The sequence below is a fragment of the Onychomys torridus genome, chromosome 7 (genome assembly GCF_903995425.1).
Source record: "Onychomys torridus chromosome 7, mOncTor1.1, whole genome shotgun sequence".
NCBI lineage: Eukaryota > Metazoa > Chordata > Mammalia > Rodentia > Cricetidae > Onychomys > Onychomys torridus.
Genome location: NC_050449.1, coordinates 50,928,712 through 50,939,033, shown reverse-complemented (window position 1 = coordinate 50,939,033; position 10,322 = coordinate 50,928,712). Strand labels below are relative to the sequence as shown.

Sequence of the window (10,322 nt, the reverse complement as noted above, 5' to 3'; positions counted from 1 at the left end):
TAAAAAGAAAAACCAGAAAACCAAAAAACAGTGCAATGCAATGCAATACAGATCAACTACCATGATTGCATTTATTATAAGAGACCGTGGAAGTACAAGCCAAGAGGTCTGTAGAACAGTGGTCTGTAAACATCCAGTGGAACCACTCTTGAGGAAGCTCAGATGTACTCCTTCCCAGGGACTGCCTCCTGCAGAACACCCAGCATTGAATTGAGGCAGTTAGAATCTGGGCACCATTGTGCCTTTATTGGTGTTATTTTCTTCTAGCCCCTAACAACTGCCCATTTCTACCGGTACCTCCTAACTGGACATTATCACCTGCTCTACATCCCTGAGCTTTCTCCAAAGCAATGCTTTCCCACAGAAGGCCACACAGCTCTTCCAGGGACTGTTCCAGCTAAGTACCTCTGTTGATTACAGCAACAACCCCCCCCCCCAGAGGATGTGGTTTGGGGGTTACTGCACCCTTGCCCCCAGCTGCCGAACGCACAAACTACTCTGTTTTAACCAAAGCCCAGCAGAAATAGGGCTCCACGTTGAAGTTCCACAACCACTCTGGCCCTCACGAGCCACACCATCAAGTCTTCCTCAACACTGTACTACATACATCCCTTTCCACATGGGCTTCGCCTCTGCAGAATTCTAGAAGGCCTAGCTGTGGTCTGTGCTCCTTCCCTGCAGGCTTTACACAGGTGCTGAGAATGTGAGAGACCTGCACAGCTGCAGAGTCCCACTGCAGAGCACAGTTAGCATCTATAACTCAGTCCCAAGAACCAAGCATGACCATAGGGGGCACATCATTCCTAAGCCTCTAGGAGTCACTGCACGTGACAGTCACAAGTGGTGCCCAACCCCTACTTCTGTTGTGCCTTTTATGCTGGGAACCCTGTCCACTCCAAGTCTCACCACACACCTGGGTAAGATAAAGAAAAGGTGGGAGAGAGGGTCCTGGAAAACTAAATTCCAGAAAGAGGCTTAGTATTGCAAGAGAAATTATCCCTGTGTTTGCTGTGTTCAGGCTTGGGGTTGAGAAAGGCTTTGCTTTGTTCAAGTGTGGGAACAAAGTCTCCCAGTGTGGGACTCGAACCCAGAGCATTGCACATGGTAGGCAATTGGTCTACTAGACCTAGACAACCAGCCTGTGAGCCCTGTGCTGGGGCAGAGGAATGTGCCATAGGAATAATCTTGTTAGAAGAGGGAAATCCCCTTGCACTGTGAATTGATCTATCTCAAGTGGGGTCCAGAAGCTGGCTTAGGTCTCTTCCCCATCCTGGCTGAACATTCCCATGTAGGCCAAAGCCACACAGCTACACCAGGACATCTATTCACTCAATGTTTTAAAAGCTAAACAGGAAGGCACTGACTGCCCAGCAGCTCCCTCTGCTGGTAATCACAAAAACTGCAGGTTTCTGGTGCCAGCCTCAGGAGCCAATCCAACTATTAGCTCAAACAAAACAAAAAACCAAACAGGTGGAAAAACTAGCAAAGGCCAAGGAAATGCAGAAAAATGAACATATACATGACAGAACAGTTTCCTTTTAACTAGGGAAGGGCTGACCAGTTACTAGACCCATCCAGACAGCAGGACTAGTAGAGTGAATGCCCCAAGTCTAGAGGTTCAGAAAGCCACAATCCTACATCATCATCAAGTTCTATTCCTTGCCATAACTAGACATATGTAACCTGAAGTAGCAACCCACTTTGTGCTTTCTTGAAGGTCAAACCTGTTAACTGACCTTAGAGCTGGAGCAAGAAAAACACAGAATTTTTTGAATTGGTCTCAGTTACAGTCTTTCAGGTGTAAAGTGCTGCTTTCTGCCTCCCATCACACCATCCAGCACAGCCTGGGCAGAGGAGCTCTTTCTTTCCCTTTCCCCAGAACACCCCAACAAACACCAGTCAGAATGTCTGCAAATGGTTTTCTTAGCAATCTTTGTCAGTAGCATAAGAACCGCAGAAAGTCTCTTCTCCTACCCTTATTAGATTGGCTTCTTGAAACTGCCCCAACAGAGAAGTGCAGACTTTGACCTATGGCCTGTGACCCAGACAGGGGCTTCTGATAGGAGAAGCACCAGGTGACAGCTGCCTGGAGGTCAGTGGCCTGCCCAGAAGGTCAGTGTTCCAGTGATTCTAGGCTGGCAAGAGTGCCCAGTGCGCTGAGCTGTGAAGAGCCATCAGGGCTCACAATGAGCAGGGCCCATCCTGGAGGGTCATGGCTACTGGACGGTACAGGAAGAATCCCCAAGACAGCACCAGCAGCAAGAGCATGCGGAAGAGGCAACAGGCTTAGGGGGGATGAGGTCCAGGTCCTCATCATCTGGAATCTCATCTAGGTGATAGCCATCTTGCAGCAGCTGCCGACTCACATCCTGGTTCACCTGCTAAAGGAAGAGGAGAGAACTATAAACCAGGATGCAAAGCATGCAGAGCTGCTGCCCAAAGGCAGGTCCCTGTCACTATACCTGAGCTTCCTTTCCCTGCTCTACCTAGCCCCAGGTCAACTCCACATCCTGGATTACAGAAGGAAGCATCACCATTTCCCAGCTGTGCCTTTCCAGCAGTGAGGAACTCCACAGAGGCTATTAAAAACTATCTAGGCTTCACGCTTTTAATCCCAGCAAAGGAGGCAGAGGCAGGTGGATTGCTGTGAATTCAAGGTCAGCCTGGTCTACAGAACAAGTTCCAGGACAGCCAGGGCTACATAGAAAAACCCTGTCTCCAAAATCACTCTACTGACTTTTCCCACTGGAAACCCAGATATCCCTGTCAAGATTAAAGAGTTCAAGGCCAGCCTGATCTACACAGTGAATTCCAGGACAGCCATGGCAATATAGAGGAAATGGTCTCAAAAAATAAATAACTAAAAATAAAAAAAAGAAAGGAAAAATAAACACAGGGTAACAACAGAAAAATGGGCTTGACTATTAAAGGTACATTCGGCACAGCGGAGAGGGGTAGGGAGCAGCTTTGTCTGCACTGCCAGTTCCTGTTACCTTCTTTGCTGGCAGGGCTCGGCTCCTGCAAAGTCCAACAGCCTGATTTCACCAGGGTACCGACAGGCGGAAAGTCAATAGGACTAGGAAAATTTAAAACTTGAAATTCTTGGCAGTTTTCTTAGGTCTGCACCCCCCCCCCCCCCCTTTTTTTTGAGACAAGGTTTGTCTGTGTAGCTCTGGCTCTCCTGAATGGAACTCACTCTATAGACCAGGCTGGCCTTGAACTCACAGAGATCCACCTGCCTCCGCCTCCCGAGTGCTGGGATTAAAGGCATTCGCCACCACCTCTCGGCAAGTTTTCTTAGTTTTGACAATTTTAGTGTCTTAGACATATAAGAAGGGTGCCCCATGCAAGCTGTTTTCTCCTTTGCAAAAATTGAGAGACTATGGGCTGGAGAGATGGCTCAGAGGTTAAGAGCACTGGCTGCTCTTCCAGAGGTCCTGAGTTCAATTCCCATCACCCACATGGTGCCTCACAACTGTGTGTAATGAGATCTGATCTGGCACCCTTTCCTGTATACATAATAGAATTATTTTTGTGTGTGTGTGTGGAGCTGAGGATCGAACCCAGGGCCTTGTGCTTGCTAGGCAAGTACTCTACCACTGAGCTAAATACCCACCCCCCCCCATACATAGTAAATAAAAAAATAAAAAGATGTAAAAAAAAAATTGAGAATCTAGCCAAAGATTCCTTGGAGAATAAGGAAGAAAGATCTAGTGCAGCCATGTTCCCACTTCTTTGCACTTGAACTCGCACATGCTGTTATGCCCTCGCTGAGACTTTTCTGTCCCTGTGTTTCTCCCTGGGCAATCGTTCTGGAAAGATGTCTGAAAGACCAGCCCAGGAGTGCTGTACTCACACAGAACTACCCAGAGACGGAACTGAGGAAAGCTCAGTGGAAGATGGGGGTGGGGTGGGGGTTAAATGCTGACTCAGAGAAAGGGCGAGTGGAGTTACTGTAGCACTGGAAGGCAGGCCTATGACCTGTTGCAAGAAACAGGAAGACCTGCAAACTACCCTAAGAAGGAGCTGTATGTTTGCTGGGGGAGGGCAGCAAGCAATGCTTCTTGGATGTAGTGAATGCCCAGTCGCAGGAAGCATCCCAGCACGTAAAGGCTAGTAGACACTTGGCTGGAATTTAACAAGAGGACGCCCGAATTATAGGCTTTTGAGATCATTTCTGGCCCTGAGGATATATAGTCTCCTGAATTTTCAACAGCCTTCCTAAGACACCTGCTATCTCTGCTAAGGGAAGAGGGCCTAGTGGAGGACTAGGGAACAGACTAGAACCTGGCACGGTGCTGTGCTCACAGCAGGCACCAAACAAGCATTTGGCAGTGGTGGCGATGCTGCCTGAAGCCTGGCACTGCACACACAGGCGCTCTGGACTTGCCTCTGCAGAGGAATACCCGGAGGAGTATCTGGATTCCAGCTCCCCATCACTAGGAGAAGAGGAAGACAATCAGTTTGGGGGCCATCTATGGAGCACAGCTGCAAATGGCAAGGAGGAGGACATGCAAGAGGGTCTCAAGGACTTGTGCAGCAAAGACCACACACCACAGAGCTCAAGCCCAGAGTCTCCAGTGAGTACCAGTGGCTCCCTCCATTGACTTCAGCAGAAACAGACATTCTCACTAAAGGTGCAGGCACAATAGGACAGGATGACTTAGCCACGCCATCCCTGGAAGGGACAGCACTCAGAAGAGAACAGCCCTGGAATGTGCATGAAGGGCCTTGGAGAAGATAGGCAACAGGCAGGGGAACCAAGCAATCTGCAGTGCTAGCCAAGTCAGTCCCCGACTGTTTCCAAGGGAAGACTCACCTGTCAGAGTCAAGGGACACCAGGTTTTCATCTGGACTCTGGCTAAGAGCAGTATAGCCCTTGTTAAACTTCACTGACCTGAGGAGAGATGGGGAGGGCAAGAAAGCACAGGCATTTCACATGGAAGAGCAGAGTGCTGGTCCCTATGCAGAAAGAACTAATTGGACCGTTCCAGACTTCCCTTCTACCTTGTCATAGCCATCACAACCTAATGCTCTATACAGTTGTCTCTGGCTCCTCAAATTATGTTCTAGCCCACTCTACTCCATGTGATAGCTCCTAGGAAAAATACATCTCCCTCTTTTGAACCGGGTAAAACAGCTTCTCTCCACCTTATTTAACCAGAGGATCTCAGGCAAATCCCTTCACATTTGAGTTTCAACATTCAGCTGTAAACAGCCATACTATGTGAGGTCTTATTCGGCTCTGAGAGTTTCCCATTCTGTTTAAAAAAAAAGAAAGAGAAAAGCTCAAAATACTGCCCGGTCATTCTCATGGGGCTCTCCATCTTGACTCCTGGGACTTTGGCCACCATGTCTTCCCTTAATGAATTATCTTGTCTATACACTGATGGAACTCCCCTATTCCAAAGCCTATTTCGTGATACTAGCACAGCCTCAAAGGAAGAGTAGAGGTAGTTCCAGTTCCCATTCTAGACAGGGTTTCTCTATGTAGCTTTGCACCTTTCCTGGATCTCACTCTGTAGACCAGGCTGGCCTCGAACTCACAAAGATCTACCGGGCTCTGCCTCCCAAGTGCTGGGATTAAAGGCGTGCGCCACCACTGCCTGGCCCAGTACCCATTCTTAAGGTGAACCTGTCAATAGACTAGCTAGCTAGCTCAACCTTAAACTTCAGCGCCCTGTTTCCCAGGCAGGGGGCTACAGGCCTTCCTTGGAAGCTGCTGACACAGAGGAGGTGAAGCTCATTGAGACCTTTTCCCTGAAGAATCGGGGCGGTTCGGCAAGGCCCCCAGCATGCCCTTTCTCCGTAGAACGGCTTTGGCCAGGTCCCGATGCTTCTCTGGAAGTCAAAAGGTCCTGAGTCAGCCAGGTCTTCCCCATCCCGCTGCTTCCCAGGCTCTCAGCGGCTGGAGATGGCTGCACCTAAAACCCCTTCCCCTCTGGGGACAAGATCATGGGACTCCGGGGCCCAAACCCTAGCCACAGCAGCCCGCTCCAGCAGAGACCCGCACGCATCCCGCCGCACTCACGAAGCTTAGCCTGAATAGAAGGTGCGCGGGTCACCATGTATGGTCCCCGCTTCTCCACAGCAGCGGGCGGGCGTTCCCCGAGACCAAGGGCCGCGCCGCCGCCCCGCCCGGAAGGCAGTCCCGCAGCTTCTGCCGTGCCATCGGGGGCCGCGCCAGGCTGGGTGGACATCTGCACCGCGTGTCCCTGGAGCTCCGCGGTGGCCATGCCCCGCCCCGCCCCGCCCGCAGCCAGCCCGGCGTGGGGAAGAACGAACCGCGGGGCTTACACTCCTTTAGTAAGACAGTGGCGCAGGGCTTCGGCTTCCCTCCGCGGCCTGCAGTGGGGCGAGCATCAAGGTTCCGCCCGGACTGTCAGGAGCCGGGCAGCCCAGGTCCTGCCTTCCAGATACTCTGAAACGTGAAGTCTATTTAAGCCTGATGATGTGGAAGATACCAGTTCAGTCTATAGTTTAAGTAAAACGACATTTATGTAGGGTGGCGGGAGTGTGCCTACCCAAGGACTCTGTGTGCCTTGAGTGTCTCTTTCGCCTCAGCCGGAGCTTCTTTAGGGGTTTAATACAGGAGTCAGGCTGAAATGAAGGGGCGATGTCACCTTTCTCTAGAAAAGGGAACAGGTCCGGGAGGATCAGGATCTGTTGAAAGTTATCTGACCACATTGTGAATCCCGAGTTTGCACTAATTAAATGAAACCTTGGGTCAAGAGGTGGAGTTAGCAACTAGCTGACAGGAAGTGGTCATAGAGAGAGGGAGTCAGGAAAAGGAATAGAGAAACACACAGGAAGTAGGAGGGAGGGCCTTTGAGTCTGACGGTCTTTTTTAGTTTGAGACGGTGGAAGGGAGTTCTTTTTGTTGGTCGCCAGCTAAGTAGGAAGGTCTGCTAGCAGGTTTTCACCCCAGCATCTGACTTCCGAGTCTTTACTGGTAAAATAGAACGATAGAGGCTTAGTTAAAAACTACATTGGGCTGTAGTGGCAGAGGTGGGTCTGGCGGGACGCAGAAGTCCCGTTGGGCCTCAGCCTGAGCCGCCGGGCAGTGACTGTGGAGCCAGTCAGTAGCTGAAACAGCAGTAGAATCAGGTGCAGCCGCTGTACTGACAATAAAACAACATTTGGTGCTCCAACACGTGGCACAACCACACAACAGAGAAATCACACCAGCTGTGGACAAACTGAGAAGTCACCAGATCTGGTAAGACCCCTGAGAAGTCCTTAAGGAGAGAGTTGAATAATATTAAAAAGAACAATCTTTCCCACGTTAAGGATGGGAAATATCACAATGCAGGGAGTTAAGACCCTGTATAATGCTACTAAGGATGACTTGAAAATGGAAGCAGTAAATGAGGCATTAAACGACTTAGCAGGGCTTGACATAATGCCGACTGTAAATACCATGAGTCTGGTAATTCGTATTTTATCCTTAATAGCTACAGTGTATTTTTGTGCCAAATATAAAAGGTGGTTTGATAATCGTGCCAAATATGAAGAGTTGATTAATAAGATACAAACCTTAGAAAGACTTACTAGTGAAAATAACAAAAAGTTGACAGATAAGATACAAACCTTAGAAAGACTTATTAATGAAAATAAGCAAGCTACTCAGATACAGACAGAGGAACAGCAGCCCAAGGTTATTAGAAAACCAACCTTATGTTATGGAGAAGTTCAATGTAATCCTATGGAAGTATTAGATTTGAGGAGATTCAAGGAAGATGTTGTTTCATATGGTATGCATTCACCCTTTGTGAAGTGGATATTAAACTCATGGGCAACTCAGAACAGAATTATCCCCCAAGAATGGAAAGATTTGGCATCAGCGACATTGGAAGCTGGTCCGCAGTTACAATGGCAAATGTGTTGGAAAGAGGAAGCTAGGGCCATAGAACAACAAAATAGGGCTAGAGGTATTAATATTTCCCAAGATCAGTTGCTAGGTGAAGGCCAGTATGCTGACTTGCAAAGACAACTTGAATTTGATGACCACATCTTGGTGCTATGTCAGTTAGCTGCCTTAAATGCTTGGGACAAAGTTAAAGAACCAGAAAAGAGTTCTGAGTCATTAACTACAATTATACAAGGCCCCAAAGAAGCCTTCACTGATTTTTTACAAAGATTGACCCCAGCTGTAAATAGAATAGCATCAGATCCAGAAATCCAACAACTATTAATAGAATCTTTGGCTTTTGAAAATGCTAATTCTGATTGCAAAAGGGTGATCAGGCCTCTAAAGGCAAGATCAGCACCAATAGAAGAATGGATTAGAAATACGGTTGATATTGCATCTCATACTTATGATGAAACTTTAGTAGGAGAAGTTATCACTAAAGGTTTTAAGAAAAGACAAACCACCAAATGTCTTGGCTGTGGCAAGCAAGGTCATTTCAAGAGGGATTGTAGGCAAAGTGTTACTAGAAACAATGTTTTTTTCTAGAGATAATTCAAAAAGAAGATCCCTGCCCTCTGGCGTATGCAGAAGGTATGGCAAAGGTTAACATTAGACTAATGAATGCAGATGAACAAGGGAAAATCAATCAGTTTTTTGCATATTACAACATAAAGCATATTGTAGGTATAACACACAATCCTACAGAATAAAGTTATAGAAAAATCCAATCATACTTTAAAATATATGCTAACTAAACAGAAAGGACTAACAGAGAGCCCCAGAGATATATTACATAGTATTTTGTTAACTTTAAATTTTTTAAATGCTAGTGAGCAAAAAACAGCTGCTGAGAGATAATGGGTTGTGGAAAAAAACTGCTGAATTGAACCAGCATATATTTTAATGATGTCCTAACCTCACAATGGAAGTCAGAAAATGTGTTGCATTGGGGGAGAGGTTATGTCTTTGTTTCCACAGGAAACGAAAAGCTATAGATTTCTTCAAAATTAATAAAGATCATATTTGACTGGAAGAGAGCTTCTGAAAATCTTGGCTGCAGACATGAAGAAACCAAGAAAAATTATAAAACAGGTGACATATGTACTGATCTCTTGACATGGGGACAGCTTTGAGATTGGATGAGGGCTACAGAGTCCTCATGACTTATTATTACATGCCATCCTGTCATATGGCATGGATGGAGATTTATAGTTTGATTATATAGTCCAAATGGACTTAGTAAAATTGATAGATGCCTTTTACCTGCTCAAACTTAGAGAAGGGAATCATATTTAGCTGATTTGTGCATACCCCGCATTCCGTACTTGTGTTAATGCAAATATGAATGTTACCTTTAAAAGTTTGTGTTTTCAGAACACAAGGACCAGACACCAATGAAGAGAGGACAAGTAGTAACCCCAGTGGTCCAGCCTCTCAGAACGCCTCCATTGCTGTATCCTCAAAAATCTTCATCCAGGACAACTTCAGAGCTCTAGCTGAGATGGTCCAGCCTCACAGACTACTCCAGCCAGGACTTCAGTTAGGCCTGCACCTTCCCATCGCACAGAGACTGGACAATAAATGATGCAGCTGGCTCTCCCAGGGCTTGACCATTATCTCAGTTCTGTCAGGGTCCCCTAAAGATGCCATTGCCCACAGACAGCAAGAAGCAATTTTAAGAACAAGACAACCACATTCTCGAGAGGTGGGGTGGGTGGTTTTGTTTCGTCGATGGATTATGGATGTTTGTCATCATTTGGGGGGTTGGTTGCAAGTTGTTATTGGTCATGGTCAGGGAGGAAACTAAGCAAAGGAGGTTAGGTTCAGGGATTTCTTTCTTTTTCTTTCCTCTTTCCTTCTTTCTCTCCTATCTAGTGTTGAAAAGGGGGTGGGGGTAAGGGATGAAAAGAAAAAGAGGGGGGGGGATATAGCAACTATAGGATAAAATGGTAGATTATTGAATCTACTTTTAAACTAAAAAGCAACTACTAGTCTCAAATATTTCACATTGGTATGAATTGTATATTGATAAAAATGTAAGGTTATTTTTGTTACAACATACTGTATATATGTTTCTACTCTTGTTTAAGGTATTGTACCTATGCAACTCATTTAAAAATGTAAAGTTCTAGTCTTTGAAAGCTACTATTACAAACTGTTTAGGATAATTAAGAAATGCAGGGTATGCCGGGTGGTGGTGACACATGTCTTTAATCCCAGCACTGGGGAGGCAGAGGCAGAGGCAGGTGGATCTCTTGAGTTCAAGGCCACCCTGGTTTACAGAGTGAGTTCCAGGATAGCTGGGGCTCTTACACAGAGAAACCCTGTCATAAAAGAAAAAAGAAAAATGCAGATTAGCAGTTAGTCACCTATAACAAACTTGTGGTCGTGTTAGGTATGTTTTCAAGGT

At 46.7% G+C, this 10,322-nt stretch overlaps 1 protein-coding gene across 4 annotated transcripts; it reads right to left on the bottom strand.

The window, feature by feature from the left end:
* Positions 1–46: 46 nt before the first annotated feature.
* Positions 47–7,304, bottom strand: Fam219b (family with sequence similarity 219 member B). Of its 4 annotated transcripts, none has more exons than XM_036194158.1 (6): positions 6,525–6,831; positions 6,032–6,421; positions 5,754–5,841; positions 4,820–4,897; positions 4,391–4,439; positions 47–2,378 (listed from the first exon to the last, which is right to left on the bottom strand). In XM_036194158.1, the coding sequence occupies exons 2-6, from the start codon at positions 6,234–6,236 to the stop codon at positions 2,217–2,219; spliced, it is 582 nt and encodes a 193-aa protein (XP_036050051.1). In that variant the 5' UTR covers positions 6,237–6,421; positions 6,525–6,831; the 3' UTR covers positions 47–2,216. The 4 variants fall into 4 exon arrangements, with proteins under 4 accessions (XP_036050051.1, XP_036050049.1, XP_036050050.1 ...); XM_036194156.1 differs by having other exon boundaries at positions 47–2,381; positions 6,525–6,827; XM_036194157.1 differs by having other exon boundaries at positions 47–2,381; positions 6,032–6,827.
* Between the last annotated feature and the right edge of the window lie 3,018 nt (positions 7,305–10,322).